At 36.6% G+C, this 21,778-nt stretch overlaps 2 protein-coding genes across 13 annotated transcripts in view; one reads left to right on the forward strand and one right to left on the reverse strand.

Moving 5' to 3' along the window:
• CAPZA1 (capping actin protein of muscle Z-line subunit alpha 1) overlaps nucleotides 1-9,080 on the reverse strand; it is a 68,810-nt gene extending 59,730 nt beyond the window's left edge. Inside the window, exon 1 of the mRNA XM_037005395.2 lies at nucleotides 8,335-9,080. Coding sequence (XP_036861290.1) covers nucleotides 8,335-8,496 — 162 coding nt within the window. The 5' untranslated portion in view covers nucleotides 8,497-9,080. The remainder of the gene's footprint in view (nucleotides 1-8,334) is intronic.
• ST7L (suppression of tumorigenicity 7 like) overlaps nucleotides 3,508-21,778 on the forward strand; it is a 184,674-nt gene continuing 166,403 nt past the window's right edge. For 8 of the 12 annotated variants that reach the window (XR_012130278.1, XM_037005388.2, XM_073234414.1 and 5 more), the window contains exons 1-6: nucleotides 3,511-8,308; nucleotides 9,076-9,309; nucleotides 11,010-11,092; nucleotides 13,668-13,830; nucleotides 18,254-18,308; nucleotides 21,244-21,359. Coding sequence is in view for 11 of the 12 variants with exons in the window: in XM_037005388.2 (XP_036861283.2) it covers nucleotides 8,146-8,308; nucleotides 9,076-9,309; nucleotides 11,010-11,092; nucleotides 13,668-13,830; nucleotides 18,254-18,308; nucleotides 21,244-21,359 (814 nt within the window). In the remaining variant the exon portion in view is untranslated. Of the gene's footprint in view, nucleotides 8,309-8,435; nucleotides 8,515-9,075; nucleotides 9,310-11,009; nucleotides 11,093-13,667; nucleotides 13,831-18,253; nucleotides 18,309-21,243; nucleotides 21,360-21,778 lie in introns of those variants that run through there. The other 4 variants (XM_037005385.2, XM_037005386.2, XM_073234412.1 and 1 more) reach the window with 4 other exon arrangements.

The raw sequence follows: 21,778 nt of genomic DNA on the forward strand, positions 1-21,778 counted from the left end.
ACAAACAAAATTTAAAAATACATCAGAAAGATCATACATTATGATCAAGTAGGATTTATTCCAGGGATGCAAGGATAATACAACATTCAAAAATCCATCAACATCATCCACCACATCAACAAAAAGGACAAAAACCACATGATCATCTCCATAGATGCTGAAAAAAGCATTTGAAAAAATTCAACATCCATTCATGATAAAAACTCTCAACAAAATGGGTACAGAATACAAGTTCCTGAACGTAATAAAGGCCATATATGACAAACCCACAGCCAACATTATACTCAACAGCAAAAAGTTGAAAGCTTTTCCTTTATGATAGGGAACAAGACAAGGATACCCAGTTTCCCCACTTCTATTCAACATAGTACTGGAAGTCCTAGCCATGGCAGTCAGACAACACAAAGAAAAAAAAGGCATCCAGATTGGCAAGGAAGAAGTTAAACTGTCCCTGTTTGCAGATGACATGATATTGTACATAAAAACCCCTTAAGAATCCACTCCAAAACTACTAGATCTAATATCTGAATTCAGCAAAGTTACAGGATACAAAATTAATACACAGAAATCTGTGCATTCCTAGACACTAACAATGAACTAGCAGAGAGAGAAATCAGGAAAACAATTCCATTTACAGTTGCATCAAAAAGAATGCAATATGTAGGAATAAACCTAAAAAAGGAAGTGAAAGACCCATACTCTGAAAACTACAAGACACTCATGAGAGAAATTAAAGAAGATACCAATAAATGGAAACACATCCCATCCTCACGGATAGGAAGAATTAATATTGTCAAAATGGCCATCCTGCCTAGAGCAATCTATAGATTCAATGTAACTCCTAACAAAATACCAAAAGCATTCTTCAATGAACTACAGAAAATCGTCCTAAAATTCATATGCAACCACAAAAGACCCCAAATAGCCAAAGCAATCCTGAGAAGGAAGAATAAAGCAGGGGGAATTATGCTTCCCAACTTCAAGCTCTACTGCAAAGCCACAGTAGTCAAGACAATTTGGTACAGGCACAAGAACAGACCTATAGACCAATGGAACAGACTAAAGAGGCCTGATATAAACCCAAGCATATACGGTCAATTAATATATGATAAAGGAGCCACTGACATACAATGTGGAAATGCCAACCCCTTTAACAGCTGGTGTTGGCAAAACTGGACAGCTACATGCAAGAGAATGAAACTGGATTACTGTCTAACTGAATTAAAGACTTGAATGTGCATCATGAAAACATAAAACTCTCAGAAGACAACACAGGCAAACATCTCCTGAATGATGCATCTCCTGAAGTTGCATGAGCATCTTCTTCCTGATCGCATCTCATCAAAAAAGGGAAACAAAAGCAAAAATGAACTCATGGGACTACATCAAACTAAAAAGTTTCTGTACAGCAAAGGACACCATCAATAGAAAAGGCATCCTACAGTATGGGAGAATATATTTCTAAAATGACATATCCAACAAGGGGTTAGTTAACATCCAAAATATATAAAGAACTTACACGCCTCACCACCCAAAAAGCAAATAACCTGATTAAAAAATGGGCAGAGGATATGAAGAGACAGTTCTCCAAAAAAGAAATTCAGATGGTCAAAGACACATGAGAAGATGCTCCACATCACTAATTATCAGGGAAATGAAAATTAAAACCACAATGAGATATCACCTCACACCAGTAAGGATAGCCAGCATTGAAAAAACCTAAGAACAACAAATGCTGGTGAGGATGCAGAGAAACGGGAACTCTCCTACACTTCTGGTGGGAATGTAAGCTAGTTCAACCATTGTGGAAAGCAATACGGATGTTCCTCAAAAAACTAATAATAGAAATACCATTTGACCCGGGAATCCCACTCCTTGGAATTTACCCAAAGAAGACAACTTCTCAGATTCAGAAAGGCATATGCACCCCTGTTGATTGCAGCACTTTTTACAATAGCCAAGATATGGAAGCAACCTAAGTGTCCATCAGCAGATGAATGGATAAAGAAGATGAGGTACATATACAGAATGGAATATTATTCAGCCATAAGAAACAAATCCTACAATTTGCAACAACATGGATGGAGCTGGAGGACATTATGCTCAGTGAAATAAGCCAGGTGGAGAAAGACAAATGCCAAGTGATTTCCCTCATTGTGGAGTATAACAATGAAGCAAAACTGAAGGAACAAAATGGCAGCAGACTCAGAGACTCCAAGAATGAACTAGTGGTTACCAAAGGGGAGGGGTGTGGCAGGGCAGGTGGGGAGAGAGGGAGAACGGAATTGAGGGTATTATGTTTAGTGCACATGGTGTGGGGGATCACAGGGAGAACAGCGTAGCACAGAGAAGGCACAGAGTGAGTCTGCTGCATCTTGCTGCACTGATGGACAGTGACAGCACTGGTGTATGGGTGGGGACTTGATAATATGGGTAAATGTAGTAACCACATCGCTTTGTCACGTGAAACCTTCAGAAGAGTGTATATCAATCATACCTTAATAAAAAATAAAGAAAGAAAGAAAAGAAACTGACTCAGAGAAGAGACTGATGGTTACCATAGGGAAGAGGATAGGGGAATGGGTAATACAGATGAGGGGGGGAAATTAGTGAGAATTACCGTGATCTGGGTAGTGTTTATGTGAGTGGTTAGACATCAAAACTCATCAAGTACACTAACATCTGTGTATTTTATTGTATGTACCTAAATAAATCAAAGGTTCTGAATGAAGATAAATGGTAGTAGTAATATGGACAGATTGGACATATTCAGTGAAAACTATTTGTCTTTTTATATAGGCACAGAATAGAAAAGATACAAAAGACTGCCTGCCTCTCAGGAACTTGGTGGCTGGAACAGAGGGGTGGGAAGGGCTTTTTATTTGCAACCTTTCCTACATTTTAATTTTTAAACATATGATTATAGTTCCTATACACCTAAAATAATTTTTTTTAAAAACTGATGGAAATGAAGGAACAGAAATCTAACAATAGGAAGAAAGAATTTAGAGGACTGAAATACTAATTGAAGAAAAGAGGAGAGGCTAAGGGCAAGAGAGATGATGCTAATATTTTGAGACTGACTAAAAGTATGGCAGATGAACAGATATGCAGAAGTTGTCAGGAATTTCTGATGAAGGAAGATGGGAAAATAATAGTAAGTACGTTTTAGATTTATTGCTAATAAAATGATTAGTGCAGAAATTCCCAAGTAGCCATATTGTCTTCAGTATCATGACTAATTTCTCCTATCCAGGGTTCTTATTTTCAGGAGGTGATCCATATAAGAACCTTTTTTTTTTCCAAGAAGAAATTCACACACTGAGAGAGAAAAGAGCAGAAGAAAAGATACATGATCCTTTAGTTTCTGAGCTCTAAAGGAGAGCTTAAAGCAGATGAAGGAAATACTTTTATTAGGGGTTCAGCAAGACTAAAAGTATAGATACATAGTCATTTTGATATACAGAATGCTTTGTAGCTTTATGGTATTTATTAGGAAAAATGCTCCCAGTGGGTTGAAATGTTCCCAGTAGTGGCATGGCAGAATACCGAGAGTGGACACAGTCCTGAACACAAATATCTGGAATTACCAGAAATAGCTGAGGGGCAGGGGGTGTGGAAAGATGAGGGAGCGTGAACTGGGAAATATGAAAATGAATGAAGTATGATTGATTGGTCTCCTTCATACTGATAAGTTGTACCTACATTATGTAACTGGTAGTATGCTGGGCACTAGATAAAAAGACATGGTCTCAGTTACCAAGGAATTCAGTTTCATTATCAGAGCAAATGTGCAGAAGCAGACAATGACACAAACTCCTGGAATATTTTACCGTTTCAATTTTTAAATAGACTTGTTAAATTAGGGTTTGAAAAAGTTCATTTAACTTGTTGGCTCAGTTTGATCCAATTCTCCTTACTTCCTTATTTCAGAAGAAAACTGAAGCCCATAGAGATTGATTTTTCTAAAATCACACTGGTAGCTAAAGGCACAGTAGGGAGAGGCCAAACCTCCTGACACTCAGAACCGTTCTTTCCCTCTCCATCACAATACTTCATTTATAATTCATTAAATGGATGCCTCTATTCTAGCTTTTTCATTCATGGTTACATGGAAAAAACGATGTAATGAGCAAGCATGGCTTCTGAGTCAGACAAACCTGGGGTCTAAATTTTAGAAAAAAATTTAACTACCCTTTGCTTAGTAGTAAGACTGGTCCTAATAAAACACGTTTTAGAATAAATTATAATAAACCTACATTCTTAACCAAAGATTGGGCATCTGAGTTTGCACCTGTTTAGGCTTTATGCTCCTGTCCAAGGATTTTTTAATAGCTTATATGATTACTATTCAGCTAACAAAAAAAGGGAAGATAAAAGAATGGCCACATTAACACTTTACAATAACTTCTGAGAAAACCCCTATAGCAAATTAGCTTTAGGGATTTTTTTCTTCCTGTAAGGGTAATAACTCATGTAAATCAAGGAGGTAATTCACAACCAAGGAAATCCAGTTTAAGTTCAAAAGTAGAAATATTTTTCATGAGCTATCACAGAGCCCTCAAATTTCTGTATCTATAACATTTTCTACATCTCTACTGAATAATTTTGATAAACCTGTTTGTCAAATAGTGCCTTAAAAATGACACCTTGTCTAAACTTAAAGCATACAGATCCATTTCTCAGTTGTGGTATTTTTGAGGTTGTACACAAAAATTCTACTAGTTAGGCTAAAGGGAGGAAAATGCTAATTACACTCTTTTCCAGTCTTAAAGTTGTCTCTGCACTTAAAAAACACTGAATCATAAAATAAAGGAAACAGTGCAAAGAACTCAGAGTTCATCTCGTATTTCAAACTTCCTATTTACAGTATCTTGTCATTTTGATCTTGTTATGCATTTGGAACCAAATAATAAAAGTAACTACAAGAACAAAGCTCATTTTCAGCAAGTGAACTCGAGGATAAGACTAAAAGCGATTATTTCTGCAAGTTACTACACTTTCAACTTCCTGTTTTATTTAGGCAGTTCATTATGACCATTTCAGGTAACAATGCATAAGTTAAAAAACCCAACTTCCTTTATAAAGTGATACAAACTTCAGCAGTTATGAGAACAGTTGATCTTACTAGCTTTTACAGAAATATTTGCAAGACCATCATCATTAAATTCACCTCTGGGTTCACTGCTTTTGGAAAATGTAACAAAGATAAGAAACAGTATTAAAATATACTCGGCATCATGACATACATGCCTTAAGACAAAAACATATATGAAAAACAAAACCTAAATCTAATGCAGTTGAAGTCTTATTTAAAAAGAGAAAAAAAAGGAAACTTTAGGGTTCCTGCAAGGAACAATCAATACAAATTAAGGCTGAATATATCCTGATTTCTAAAATTTGTTTGTAACAGTGACGCTGGGGTTCTTGTTTGCAGAGCCGAAGAGTGAGCTTCACAAACAGTCAAGGCAGGAGAGCAAGGTACAGGCTTTTAGAGATACAGTAAAAGGACAGAGCTCCCGGCTCACACCAGGAGGGGACAAGTAAGTCTGTAGTGGTACATTGCCTAGGCAGCTGAGGATTTTTCGAGAACATGAAAAAAACTTAGGGGTGTGGACTTGTTAAGTGGTCCCTGAATATTTAGAATTAACTTAACACAAGCAACTTCTGAGATACCAGCATCTTGGGGAATATGAAACAAGGCCACCTGCTCAGCCCCCAAGGTGGGCTGAGGCATTGTTTGCTAAAGAGTAAGTGAAGAATTTCTAACGTCTTAACTTCTTGGGTATTAAAATGCAATCTTATCTTTAAGGTGGAATCCTTCCTGCCTTTTACTGTGTTGTTTATGCCTGGGCTTACTTGCTAAATTAGTTGCCCAGCCTGCAAAATCACATCATCAGATCTGAAGGAGGAAAGACAGCATATAGGCCTGGGCCTTTTAGTATGCTAAAGAGAGAGTTTTAGCAAGGGGGTTTCCTTGCATGTAGTTACAGTGCTCTGACTGCAAATATCCTGCCCTGCCCCCTCTAGAGGCCCTCACCCTACTCTGACTACATCCACGGTCCCTGTCAACAGTGCCTTGGTTGTCCAAGTTTTATAAGATTACTTATTTTTAAGTTTTAAGGATTATTGTTTATGAATGCTAATGCATTCATATTGACAAGTCTTGTTGGAAAAACACTTTCTCAATTCTTGAGTTCGGCTAGAAGCAATCAGAGGCATGGAGGAAAGTAGGACAAGATAGTATGAAGCTGAAGGAGAACTGGAATCTTGCAAATCAAAGCCCTTTCTTTTTACTTACAGATCCACAACAGAGAAATACAGACCAGTTTCATCTCTAGAAATACAAATCTAACAAAATTTCAGTAATCTCAAATCATATAGATTTATTATATGAAACCTGAATTGTTATCAGCTATTCTTAATTATTCACACTAATGAAGAAATGTGGTTACTCTAAAAACTGTTTACTAAATATGAAATTCATCAGTATTTTGGGGCAGATTTACCCTTCTCATTTGAATTTTGATTTGCCTGTTACATTAAAATTAAGCAAAAAAAGAAGCTAGGAGATAAGAGGAAACTAGTCAAAGACCCGCTGTTACAAAAATCAAGACTACTAATGTTATTAATTCAAACACTGAAAATACATCTTAATTTGCACTTTGAAATACATATGTATTTTCCCAAGTTCAACTAAAAAAAGCATTCTAACCTAACGACAGAGACAAAAACCTGACAACACTCCTAAATGTATCACTGATAACTGTAGAATCTCGAGTACAATAAAGTTTTTTAAATTAGTGGAATTTTGTTTTATCAATATTTTTTTAACAAGTGGGCCATCAGTTGGACTAACACGTTTTGTCATCCATGATTTTCACTGTAGTTTAATTTCATCTGAGTCACAGCTTTTTGCCTTCGATTGAACATTTTATTAGTTTTCACTCCAGCATAAGCTCATATACATAAGATGCCTTTCCCCCCAATCCTACACATTTATGGGAACTTTCAGGAAAGCGAAAATCTAATGCTAAAAGTGTTGTTCAATGGCTTGTTGAGTGTTTAGCACCTTCTCGAGCTTTTCAAAATGGCATGCCATGCATGTATCAAATTATTGTGTACGGAGGACTCCCAGATCATCAACAGTCCCCTTCGCAGCCCCAATCTCTTTTATTAAAAAAAGAAAGAGCCCAGATACATTTACAGAGCACTAAAGGGTGCACATTTCTAAGAGTTACTGTGGGAAATAAAAGACGTAACTCTTGACCTAAAACGAGTCATCTCTAGCGAAACCATTCTAAATTCTAAGACCCTAAAAATCACATATTTACTGAAAAGCCTGACACATTATTAAGGTGTGCAGTTGTTAGAAAAGAAATTATTCCATCTAATGTAGAATATGCTCTCGTGTTTAGGCCATTTTTTAAGAAATAACTATACAAATTATACACTAACAACTGTAATCAAAGAGACCTCAGGGAGCATCAAAGAAGGCACGATGCTCTGTCCATATATGAATGTGTTAACAGAGGTTTTTGTGGGATACTAAACCTTTCTATAGTTAAAAAAAAAACGTGCTGGCTATTCTTGATTTGTTAACAAGAAATCGAAAACTATTTTTCTAAAACGATCTTTAGGAAGATGTAAGACGTAAGGGACGGAGTCACCGTATATACGCACGTACAATCAAGGCGCGTCTACAGGGAAGAGTGGTGATCAAATTCTTAAGCAAATGCCCTGAGGTTTAAACATGTATTACTGCAAATTCTGTCGACAGTAGAAAGGAACGAGGTGGATAGGTGAGAGGAGGACAACATATGGGAACCTCTGACTGTCGAGAAGTCGTGACAGCAAAATCACTTCCTGAGGAGGGAGGAGTAAAGGGAAGTGAAGAGGCCACACGGATCAGGAAGTGACTCGCCCTAATTAGTCTCAACTATGTTCAAAAATAGGGGGATGGGGTAAGCCCCAACAGCTAAAGGCGGTAAAATAACTGCCTCTTGATACGTCGCCACATCACTATCGTTCGCTCTTAACCGCAGAAGAGAGTCCACAATCACGATTTCGGTTAGGCAGACTCTTCTCTTGCAGGATGGCCACTGGGCTGTGCCTCAGGCCCAGGAGGAAAAGAAGAGTTGAGGAATGGGGAACTGGGGCCACCGTGAGGCAGAGGAAAGCCCCTCCAGAGGGAAACGTCCCAGCTGCAGAGTACGCCACCACCGGCCAAGAAGCTTCTTTTTCCTGACGACATTGCAAGGGCTCCCCCCGCTGCCGGTCGGGTCCCTGTTCCCTGCCGCAGGAAGAGGTAAGAAAGAGAGGCGCACCCCTTACCTTCTCCTCATCCGACACCCGATCCTCGAAGTCGGCCATCTTGGGCTGCTCTGGCCCAGCCCAGCCTGGGCGCGAGGCAGGCCGGGAAGGAAGCCAAGTGATGGACTCACCGCAGGGGTCCTCGGAAGGACCCGCCGGAAATGCTGACCGTGAGGGCGCCATGTCAGTTAAGGGCAGGCGGTAAGGGCTCTGAGCGCCCACGCCCCAGGAGCTCGGCTTTGCCTTAAAATGATTTTGTCTAGTATCTTTCCCACTGAGTTACATTCATTCCCACGTTCATCTATGGAATGCGGGGGGCGTGTTTCGACTGTTCTTGGCGCCCGAGCTCCATCCCATTAAAAAGCAGTTGTGACTCCTGTAGGTTTTCCCAGTATCAGTGACCTCCATGGCAGCGGGGTCCAAAGAGCTAAGTGCTGCTCGGCCCGTGGTACGGTCGTGGATTCTCCTACCCCAGGAAAGGGGTGAAAGGTGACCCTCACTCGTAGGGAAGAAAACACACTTTACTCCGGGATCACATCTCAGGCCGGGTCCTCCAAAATAGGGGCCGCTGTCTGCCTCTTCCCGCCCTTCCAAGGAATCCCGCCCTTCCAAGGAGTAGGTAGGCCCAGTCCCGGGACGCTCCTCCAACCTTCCAAATCTCAGTCCGCGTCCCCCACGATTCCCAGCCTTCACCAAAGCCAACTTCAGGTCCGCCACTATCCCAGGATTCCTGACTCTCGGCTTCCTGTCCTTCCCTTCCAGCTCCCGACGCCAAAGGGAATGACAAGATGGCGGACGGCGACGGCTTGAGTGAAGCAGCGACTGCTGCGGCATCTCCTCCACTGACCGCTCCCGGCTTGAGCCCGCCGCTGGGCTGGAGGGAGCGGCTGCGAGCCGGGCTGGCGGGGACTGGGGCCTCGTTGTGGTTCGTGGCGGGACTAGGGCTGCTTTACGCTCTGAGGGTCCCGCTGAGGCTGTGTGAGAATTTGGCAGCGGGTGAGAGGCCCAGACCTCCCTGAGGACGGGCGGGGGGCCCAGGAGAAGTGCCAGGAGCTAGGACCAAAGGACAGAGACTCTCAGTAGTCACTGGAGGGCTTCGGAGAATGAGTCGGTGGTGGGCGATCAAGTGGATTCTTTTTCTCTTAGGCCGCAACTCCGCAGCTGATTGTCAAACCTGAGTTGCAGCTGTCGGCTCCTCCCTGACGTCTTTTAGGATCCGCCCTTTGTTCTTTCCTAGTCTAGGGAGCAAAAGCCGCCTGGCAAGCTGTGAGCCTCAGGACAGTGGTAGGACAGATGAAAGTATTTTAAGATTTAGATGCAGAATTCAATATACACCCCTATCATTGTTAGGATCCCTTGAAAATCACGCCCAGATAATAAAATGAGTGCTTCAGTATTCAAAAATCTTACCATGATTTTAGCCAACCGTTTTCATGTTTTAAAATACTATTGTCAAGAAATAGTTTTCGTGTTATTTTTGTCTGTTCTTTGTTTTAGTCTTTATCTTAGGTAATAAAATAGAACAGTACAGGAAGTAAAGAGAAAGAGAACCACAAGCGGCAGTGGGTTCTTCCCTTCTTTAGTGTTTGTAAAGAGCTTGCTATGTAGTAAGGGCTGAAGATACAACGATGTGTAAGAAGTAATGATCCCCGTGGCTTCTGGCGAATCCTATCATTTAGCTGTAGCCAGAACAAAGTGTATGGAAGCCAGGGCGTTTTACCATGTTATTACAATATTTCTACTCAATCTCTGAACAGCAACCTCAGAACAAGATGCAAGTATTTCTTTTAGGTGATCACTGATTCTCAGTACCGTGGTTTGTTTTTCTGTAGCAAGAAAAGGCAGCTGTCCGTTTTTCCATTAGATGAGGTGACAGGAAAGACTTGAGATAATGTTCTGAAGTATTTTGGGCATTTTAGAACATAAGTACTATGTAAATTTAGATGTAACACACTACAACAAGCTAAATAAATTTGGCCTTCCTAGACTGTTTGAAAGAGCTAATATGTCTTTGTAATGAGCGAATGAGGTGCTTACTAGTACGCTCAGTGAAATGTTATTCATTGAGTTTATCATACATTTTTGTAAATGTTAACTAGGCACATCTCTAAGTTAAGAGTAGTTGACTATTTCTGAAACACAGTTTCAGAGAGATTTATTTGAAGTGAAGAATCTGGTCCAAGCTTTCAATGAGTTCAGGTGCAGGGAGCTCTGTTTTGCTACTCTCTTTGGGCTATTTTGCCTCTCTAGCTGACATACCAAAAATGTATACTGTGTTCTTCCCTCTAATATGGAAGGCTGTTTTGTATCTCACCAAAATAATTAGGGGACTGGTCTTAAACGTCCTTTTATAACGATGTTTGTTTAGTTTATCCTTTTAGATTTGCAGTTCTTATCTAAATTAGATTTTTTATAAGTTCTTAAAGTCTCAAAAACAAGCTAAATTACCACATTTTGATTTGCTTATTTAACAAATCAATAGTGTAAAACCCTACCCTTTTATGTGTGAAGGCATTTTTAAAGTATACATGGGAACTTGAAGTAGCTTTTAAAAAATTACAGGTTTCTCAAATGAATCTCATGCTAGATATTACTAACTACTTACATTCCTCCACTCATAAAGATACCTGCATATGTGTAACGAGTACTTTGAATTTGCATATTTTTAAACTTTAATTTTTCCCCCCTTTTTACAGTAACAGTATTCTTAAATTCTTTGACGCCCAAATTCTATGTGGCACTTACAGGGACATCTTCTTTGATATCAGGACTAATATTTGTAAGTAGTTTCCATTTCCTTCATGCTTTGGTATTTATCTAAAGATCAAATCTCTTTATATGGTTAAAATAATTATAAATACTGTTAGATCAGCCTTCTCAAGATATGTTCAGCATTTGAAAAAACACTGCATCTTCCTTTCCACTATTAGAAATTGGCAATGTTCATTTGTGTATAAAAGACTATTGTATACTATAGGAGGTGGGGGCCAGAGGGCTGGGGGGTGGGTTGCAAACTTAATGCCTGCAAGGCCCGGTTTAGTAACAGAAATGAATGAAATGGGCAGTGTAAGAATTAAATTCCTTATTTGCTTTGAGAACTAGGTAATCTGGACAGTACATGCTCCTTCAAGAAGGGGTTAAAAGCTAGTTGTTGCTATGTGGACTTGTATAGAAACTGGATATACAAGTTTTTATATACAATCTCCCAATACTTCAAAATGGTGGCACCATTAAGCAAACTATAAATTTATCTGTGTCTTGGATTCAGCCAATGGGCTGCCAATTACCTTCTCTGGAGTGTTCAAGAACGGTTTCAGAACCAGGCTAACCATCACTTCAGTTGTGTGACTTTGAGCAAGTCAATTAACATTTTTAAGCTCCCAGTTTCCTCACATGTAAACTAGGGATAATAATAGTATCACCTTCATAGGATTGTGAGTAGTAAATGAAATAACGTGTGTAAAAGTTTGCAACAACCTGGCTGCTAGCTCAGGGTGAGCACTTAGTGCATTTTGGCCATTGTGATTTGGAGAAACCCAACAATAAAGAAACCTTGTAACTTTAATTCAGCTTTTTCCTTGTCTTATTTGACCAAGCTTTCATTTTTAATTTAAACACTTTTAAATTTTATAATCTGTATTATAAACATCTCTAGAATCTAGTGTTTCCTGGTGTAAACTTTGGAAAAACACTGCTGCAGATAAAACTTTTAGAAAGTATAATAGCATGCACAGCCAATGAATTTTTTCGTGCTTTTTTTCTCATCTCTAGGTGGTGCTCTCCAACTGTAGTAGAAATAATGGCATTTGTAGTGGAAGGTTTGTTTTTAAATAGGGACTAACACTTGACCATTTTGTTAAAATGAAATGTCGGACAAGAGAGGGATTTTTCTCTCGACTTAAAAGTACTGAATTTAGGATGAAAACTATGTGTTAATATAAGCCTCAAAATATCTTGATTTATAAAGCCCACCCATAATTAAGCATATTTTAGAAACTCTAGTCAATAGCATATAAAAGTCTAAATAAAGAAGATAAACTATCTTTAAACAGCTGTTGTAGTGGAAAGAGCATTGATCTGGGAACCAGATGTAGTTTTGTATCTTGACTCTACCACTTACTAGCTGATAACTTTGGTCAGTACATAAATTCTCTTATTTAGTTTCCTCATTGATAAGGGGGGAGAAAAACTTGCGTATGTTAAATATAATACATAATTTATACATACAATATATAAAATGTTTTTTAAAGTTTGTTACTCCTTTTAAATCAGAGTTTTAAACTTAAAAAAGGTTAGGAAATTAAAGTAACATTTTAAAGGTTAAATGGTATCATTACCCTTACAATGTTGGTAAGTTTTTATTAGCAAAAGTTATTATGTTTATAATTTCTTTTACAACCTGAAATGAGGAAGCTAGTTATGATGCTTGTGTTTTACCTCTACCTAAAGAAGTAGGAGATAGTGTGCTGGGGAACTTGAAGAATAGCAATAAATCCAGTTGTTTAATTATTACAAGTGAAAAGATGATGTTCAAAGGAAAACCCGAGATCCAAAGGGAATGCATACACAGCCTTTTCTTCTGTGAGATCAGGAAATGTTCCCTGAGGATCTGTCATGTAAGCTGAAGCCGAAAGAAGCCAGGCAAAGGGAGTTGAGGAGGCTGGAGCCTCCATATATGAAACATTCCAATTCAGCACAGAAGGCTTCGATTCCTCTTTTTGTATTTCCTCTTTTTATAAACCATGGAAACAGAAAGAAGGGAATATCCTGATTTTTAAGTGGTTCAGTATAGGAACCAGCCTCTTAACCTACAGTAAGAATACTGCCAAATACTGGAATAGTACTTTATTGTTTAAAGGCACTTATAATTCTTGTTAACTGTATTTAATAGATAGGACATTGAGAGTCTGAGATGTTAGAGCTCAAGTGACTTGCCCAAAGCAAACAGCTGAAGTGGGAGTCAAATGTGGGCATCTTAGCCTTACTCTGGTGTTTAATCCACCTTGCTAGTTGTTTCAATATTGTCTTTCGTTTAATTACGCAGTAGAATAAAATGACAATGTAACGTAAGAGATTATTTATAAACTAAACACTTCTTACTGTTTCCTAATGCTTTACTTACAGATGTATTTCTCCTAGTTTTTCCTAAGCTTGTCTAAATTTCATGACAAAGCTATAAAAAAGGTATTTTGCTTAGCATGTGTTATTGGGGAATCTTGTCTTTGGCTTATTTTGGGGAATGAGAGGGTATTTAAAATGCTAAATAGGAACATCTTGAGAGAATGTTTTAATTGAGCTCATGTATGTGCTGATCAATTCTATTTAAAGTGAAGGATGTTTTCTGTTTGTCATAGATATTTGAATGGTGGTACTTCCATAAGCATGGCATATCTTTTATTGAGCAAGTATCTGTAAACCATTTGCGGCCACTGATGGGTGGAACAGAAAACAGCATTTCGGAGCCAGGTTCTCCTTCCAGCGACAGAGAAGGTGAAACCAGCAGACAGAATATGTCAGGTGACTATTTGTCTAATGTGTTTTTAGAGCTGTATAGTTAAGATTGGTATTTGTCTGTGAGAGGTAGAAAATGCACAACAGAGAGAAGTTTGTCATTCATGTAAATATAGGTAATCCATGGCTGAAGTGGAGAGCAATGATCAACAGAGACCAGACTCCTATTTCATTAGCCTGCTGTCTCCAATTGCAGTTTTTCTTTGTGGTCCAAGACAGATGCTCTGGCTTCAGCCATCATAACCACATTACAATCAGCAGGAAGGAGAACAGGCCAGAAGGACACCCTTTACCTCTAACCTACCCCCAGCAGCTAAGGACACTTCTCAGAGTGTTACCTATTATTTCAATTTATTTCCTGCAGTTCAGACCTTTGCCAAATAGCTGTAAATAGCTGAAAGGGAAGCTAGAAATTGCAATCATTTTCTCAGTGTACATATATCCAGCTAAAAATCAGGAGCTCTTATTAGATAAAGGAGAGAACAGAGACAATCAGCTATCTCTGCCAAGACAGCAAAGTTAGGAAAACTTTTTTTCTTCTCAATATACTTACAAAAACATCAAAATCTCAGTTATTCCTGTATGGGTATTCCACTGTCATATTATGGACTGTCTATATGTATATAGTAATACAAAGTATATATTATTAATGATAGGCAATTAGGAAATAACATTTTCAAAGCCAAATAGAAATATTTCTTTATTATTGTTCCTTTCATTTGGTATCAGTGATAATCATATAGTGATAATACAAATGAGTTTATTCCACAGAATGCTGAAATGTTTCATTTGTTCAATAAACCTAACCATTAGAGTTATTTTATTAGAAAAGTTCAATATGAGTACAAGTGCTAGCACTTTCTAGATATGGTCAAGGAAAATCTCTGAGAAAGTACCATTTAGGCTGAGCTCTGAAGCATTAGTGGGCATTGACCAGGAATAGCAGGGATGGGATTGGCAGCCATTTAAGAGTACAGGAAGGAATAATGGTAATTTTCTTTCCCCTTCTCATTTTGTCCGTTTCATAAAATAATTATAGAACTCCTAAGAATGAGACATTAAGATGAATATAACATAGATCTGTCCTCAAGAAGCTTGGAGTTCAGTATGTAAATAATTATAACAGTAATGCATTATATAATCTTTTTCCCTATTGTATGATTGGGTATGCCATTATAATGAGAGTGAAGATAACATTCCAGCCTGGTAGAGGATACAGACATACATGTAAATGATGGCAAAAGATATAAAAGACTTTTATAGAGTGTGTAGAAAATACTGTGGTGGCAAAAGAAGGAGTAGTTAGTAATTATTGGAAGGAGTTTCACAAAATGTTTTACAGGAGAGATGCTTGAATTGACCTCAAAAGTGAGTCAGAGTTCTCCTTTGGTTAAACTTCTTGCCCACAGTAACTGCATCTCATTCTATAATGTTACCTTCCACAGACATATATGCTGGTAGAACCAATTTTCAATTTAAAAGAGAATGTTACCCCCGCACTGTCTTTTAAGTTCTAGATCCATATTTCTAGCTCTGCTAAAGAAATCTCCACCTTTGATGGTCCTAGGCACCTTGAATTCACTCCTCCCAAAATCAAACTAATTATCTTCTTTGAATAGGCGTCCCTCCCACAATCCTAAAATCTATTAATGATACCTAGTTCCCATACTAGAAACTTTTGAGTTTTTTCAGATTATTTCTCTTTTATTTTCCTTCGTTCTCCAAGCAGTTGACCTATATCATATTTGATTTGATTCCCCTCAAAAATTATCTTGATTCCATTCTACCTTCTTTTATTTCAGCATTCATTGCCCCATATCTAGGTCCTCTGAGGCTATTGCAATAGTACCCTAACTGGTTTCTCTGACTTTGGTACTTCCCTTTTTAATATGTCCTCTCCCCTTAACTGTGTAAAACAGTGGTTCCCAAATTTTTTGAATTCTGGAATCCTTTCCACTCTTAAAAATTATTGAGAATCTCAAAGAGCTTTTGTTTATAAATATTGATCATGTCTCCCATATTTACCATATTAGAAATTAAAGCAGATTTTTAAAAAAATATTATTTAAATTATTTATTAATTCTTTTAAAAACAACAATAAACCCATTGCTTGTTATTGTATTTTTATGGACTGAACTGTGTCCCTTCTTCCCCAGATATTTAAGCTCTAACTTCTCATGTAACTGTATTTGGAGGTAGGATTTGTAGGTGATAATTAAAGTTAAATGAGACCATAGAGTGGGTTCCTAATCTGATAGGATTAGTAGCCTTATAAGAGGAGGAATAGAGAAAGATCAGTTTCTCTCTCCACCTTGTGAAGGGACATATAAGGACTTAGGGAAAAAGCAGCCATCTGCGAGTTAAGAAGGGAGCTCCCACCAGAACCTGACCATGAAGGCACTCTGAAGTCAGACCTCCAGCCCTCAGAACTGTGAGAAAATAAATTTCTGTTTAAGCCACCCAGTCTGTGGTATTTTGCTATATCAGCATGAGCTGACAATTATGAAAAATATTTTCCAAAACAAGAAAATCTTAGTCAGAAGACTGCCATTGTTTAAATCTCTTTAATGTCTAATTTAATAAAAGACAGCTTATTCTCATATCTGCTTCTGTGTTGTCTGTTGTGATATGTTGTTTTGGTTAAAGTATATGAAGAAAATCTGGGCTCACACAGATTTATAATGGGAAAAGGGAGGAGTATTTCAATAACCTTTTCAGAAAATTGAGGATATTCTTTTTTGATACTATACTAAAACCTTACTAAGAGGTGCTTTATTAAAGTCTATGGAATCAGAAACTATACAGTGAACTTTTCCTGCTCTCTTACATTAAAATCTATTGGTATATCTTACATCTTGAATGAGTCATTTACTTATGTATAATTTTATAATATTGTGCCCTGGTCATTTAGAAAATACTTGTTCAGTGAATTATGCATATCTTCCAAATGTCGACACATTTTATGATTTGTAAAAATCACATTTGTTAATGTCACCATCAGTCTCTCAAAAGTTTTTTAAGTGTTGGGAAATTGCCAAGCTCATGGTAGCAGATACAGGTTTTTCAAAATTCTAGTATTTCCTTGAAAGCTCAGATTTTATCATTAGCAGCAAATACTGGTTTTTTTTCTCCCTTGAAATTGACAGGCCATTTTGTTGACCTCTGAAAAAATGTCTGCTAGGTATGCCTCTGAATAACCAAAACTTTGTCCCTTGGAGGCTCTTTCAAGTAAAAAATCATGTTCTGTGAAAAAAAAAAAAACCAGGCCAGTTAAGCTAAAAAATAATTGCTTAAATTACAGACAATCATCATATGTGGTATTGCCTTATCTTACTGGGGTTAGGGGGTAAAAAATCCAGTGATGACTAGTACATTTTGGTGTCACTGCCTTAAGTCAAGCCAAACATTGGCAGTTTTACCTATCATTGATTTCACACCAGCGGCTCAACTTTGCAGGACTGAGACTAATGTCAGGCAAGTCAGGTGCCTGGTGCACAAAATTTAAGGAAGCCTCACTCTCAGGACTGAGTTCAAGTCAACACAGTTAAAAGGACAAGTAATGTCTTGGAATTTATTTTGGAAAGAGTTGTTATTTTGCAGTTCCATGATCATATGCTAAGAACTTCTGCTTTAAAGAAAGATCTGATAATTGTTATTTTTCTGCTTATAAACCTTTGACGGCTTCTGATTGACCAAGGATAATATCCCAACTCCTTTATGTAGTATAGAAGCTCCTTCATCAATTTCTCCCATTCAATTTTTTAGCCTCATTTATAACTCTCCTCACCCCTTACTCTGTACTCCAGTCTACCAATACTTTGTGCTTAGCATGTTCTTCATCTGGGAACCTTTTACTCATCTTTTACAGTGATTCAGTATCAGTTCAAATGTCACCTCCTTTCTAAAGCCTTCTCTGTTTTCCCAGATCAGAATTAATCACTTAATTTTTTTCTTTGCAACAAAACATATCTCTTCTATAGTACTTATCACACAGTTAGGTGATAATTTATGTGATGAACTCTCAGACTACATTTAATTCAATTATTAGTTCCAATGCTATTAGGCTCCAGGAATACAAAAGCAACTGAATACAGTTCAGTTATTTACTGAACACTTAACTAATTTTAACACTTAAGACCTCATATTTAAAGGGAGAAACTGAAAACCAAACTGATAATCACATTATAATTGATAAGTGCTGTAATTGACTTTATGAGCCAAATGCTGTGAAGACAGAAATAGGGGAATGATGAGATTTAATGCTATGCTATGTGACAGCAGGGGTGATGCAGTCCTATCCATCTTTGTGTTATGTGTGGCCAGCACTGTGCACAGTAGACAGTAACCTTACAAAAATGTTAGGTGAAACTAGAATTTAACTGCAGTTAATTAAACTGTGTCATTTCCCACCTGTCCCCTTTTTTTTTAGAATGCAAGGTATGGAGAAACCCTCTAAATCTATTCAGAGGAGCAGAATACAAAAGGTATTACGTTTTGCTTTCAGCATAATTATGGCACTGGTTTTAGAATAAAAGGATTATAGAAACATTGATTTTTATAAATATATTGGAGCTTTTCTAGTTGGAGAGATACTGATATATAATAGATAAAATGATTAGCCCAAGGTTTAGTTATCTTGACTGTTTTTATAATCATGAGAAACATTTCTTTAACCATTTTTTTATAATATATAATAAGTATATATTTGGTCACATGGCAGAAAGCCTTTTCAAAGAATTAATGAGATTAAGAGAAAATTACAAGTGTCAGCATATTCCTAGGCATCTGTGCTCAGATTCAAAATTTGAGGATTCACTAGAAAGTAACAATCTCAATGTGAATATGAACTTTATTTGTGCAACAGTACAGGGTATAGTGTTTTTATATTGTATTTTTATTGTTATTTCCTATCTGCACTACTGTGTCTCTCTTCCAGTTTTTACCCTCAATGAGAAAATATCTTTGAAACTTATGACCAAAGATACTTTACTTTTGTTCTGAGAAGAGCTGTATTTTGCCTGGAGGTACACTGGGGCATTTAATTCGTTGAACAAGAAACATGTATATACTATGTATGTGTGGGCACTGTGCAAAATGATGAGAATACAGAATGATTAAGCAATAATCCCTGTGCTTAAGGACTTAATAGTGTAGGAGAGTAACATCCTGGGAAGGGAAAGCTAGGCTTCATGAGAGATGTCTTTACCCTGTATTAAAGAATTCTGCAAGAAACAGGTCCTTCAACTTCTCACTGTGTTTATTAAAATAAAAAGGTTTTAGGCTATTCCTTATTATATTACACCGTGTCCACTTCATGAAGATCTTAAAGAGAAAATTTCTTAGTATCAGGAATACTTAGGCTTCTTTTTCTTTTTCCACTTTTTTCTCTCTTTATTAGTAATGTGAAATTTTTTAAAAAATTGAAGTAGTGTAGTTGATATACAATCATATATTGGTTTCAAATATACAGCACAGTGGCTCAACAGTTACTCATTTTACTGAATCCTCCCCCTGACTAGTGCAGTTACTATCTGTTACATAGGAAGATATTACAGAGTCATTGGCTGTATTCTCCATGGTGTGCTACTATCCCTGTGACCAGCTTATATTATGATTGAGAATTTTTGTGTCCCTTTATCCCCTCACCCTATTTATGCTTCTTTTTGAATGATTAGTTTGTCTTAATGTAAAAGTCTAAATTGCATTGATAATCATTGTGTGTTTCTAGAAAGCTTAAAGTCATATTGTAGCCAACCCTTAGCAAGTATATACAACTATGGTATGCATTTTATTTTTTAACTTCATTCCAGGCTCCAAGGCCCAATCCTTATTTTTACTTTATAAGTCTTTGTTTACATCCAATTTAAGTTACTGACATTGTACATTATATTTTTTAAGTGCTTTAATCATTTTGGAAATAATGTAGGTTGTTAATAAATTTTATGATTTTAGGATGTGTAGCACAACTTTGCTAAAAAAACAAGAATTTTTCCTTCATATTCTTTTTCCTTCATGATAATTTCTCACAAAATAGCTAAAAATTTTAAATAGTAAGGCAATTTATCTTATTAAATAACTTAAAATCTTTGATCATATATATAAATAATACTTATGTGCTTTTAAAATGTTTAATTTTTGGATTATAAAATGAAGTATATTCATTGTAGAAAATTGGAAATTAAAGAGATGTATAAAATAGAAAGTAAAAATCACTTTTTCCTACCATTAAGTGATAACTTCTATTTATATTTCCACCCAGTCTCTTTTATATTCATATATTGAAAGAAAACTTGAGCATCATAATGTGTATATAGTTATACATCCTTTTTTTCTGACATGTGAATTTCCCACAGAATATCTTCAAAACATGAGTTTCTTTAATGATTTTTTATGCTTGTACTATATTCTATATTCTGTTATATGGAGGTACCATACCTTCTGCTCTCCTCTAGGTTACAGATTACAGTTCACCATTAACATTACACTAGAGGGATATCTTTATATATAAATGTCTAGCCTGTAGTTATTAAACATATATGATCATTTCCTTAGGGTTGATTTGTAGCACTGCAATTACTGAATCAAAAAGTGTGAACAGGTTTTTTTTTTCTTTTAATTTTTTTTTAATTATGGAAAATTTCAAAAATTAAAGAGAGAATGGTGTAATAGAATTCCATGTACTCATCCCCTAACTAGGTGGATATTTTTAAAATTCTTGATAGATACAACCTAATTGATTTCTGGAAAGAGAAATGTAAATGCCAGTTCATGTTTATACCAGGAGTATGTGTGAATCCACATTCCACCTTACCCTTGACAACATATATTTGCCATTTTGATGGATCTAGAGTAAAAATTCATAATTTTAACTGACTACATGTTAATTACCAATGATATTGGACCTTAAAAAATATATTGGCCAGTTAGTTAACTTGCTATTAATTATTGTAGGTTTCAGAGAGATAAAAAAGTTTAAATTTCTAATTTAATAAAATCTGGAAAAAGGTTCTCTTTGCCTTTATGCTTTGAAAGCCCTTTATCATCTTGACATCTAGTAAAAATCCACCTGTGTTTTCTTCTAGTTTCTTTGACGTTGACTTTTAATACTTAATTCTAACTCACTGAGAATTTAAGCATGTTTAATAAGGTATATATCTAAGTCAAATTGTTTTATCCCTTCAAATCCAGTTTTGAAGCATTGTTGAATAATGCAGCCTTTTCCCTTTGGTATTTGACATTTTATTATCATACCCTAAGTAGGTTTTATACATTATCTCTTGTCTTACTGATTTTAAAAAGCTTTTTAAGCATCCTGAAATAGAATTTGTAGCAGTATATTTTCAAATTTTAATAGTGTCTGTTATAGCAGACAGATGCTCTCTCATGTTCAGTTTACATATTTTCTTGTGTTTTTTAAAGATACACTTGGGTGACTGGTAAAGAACCACTTACATACTATGACATGAATTTATCAGCTCAGGACCATCAGACCTTTTTCACGTGTGACACAGACTTTTTACGTCCTTCAGACATAGGTACGTGTCATATCTGTTCATGGGTAAACAGTGGTCATGAATATTATTTTAAACATTCTTTAAAATTATTTATTATAATATTCAAAGTTATTTGGCTTGGAGTTGTTTGCATCATTGATAAGAAACCCAGATTAAATTGAAACTAATTATGACTGTAAACTAGGTTGTTACACTACTTTTTCTTCTTATAAAGAATTTAAAATATTTTATAAAAATCATTTCTTTTATTACTTAAAAAAATCTTTCAGATCAAATACAACAACTGCTTAAGCAGAGAACAGTGTACCCAGTTTGGGTCTGGAAAATTAACACCTGTAATTATACATAAAAGAGTAACACTAAGTTTAACTATTGGAGCATGCCACATGAAGAAAATGGGGTATATTTTATTCCAGTCATAAACTATAGATGCACATAAA

This window comes from Manis javanica, chromosome 4 (genome assembly GCF_040802235.1).
Source record: "Manis javanica isolate MJ-LG chromosome 4, MJ_LKY, whole genome shotgun sequence".
NCBI lineage: Eukaryota > Metazoa > Chordata > Mammalia > Pholidota > Manidae > Manis > Manis javanica.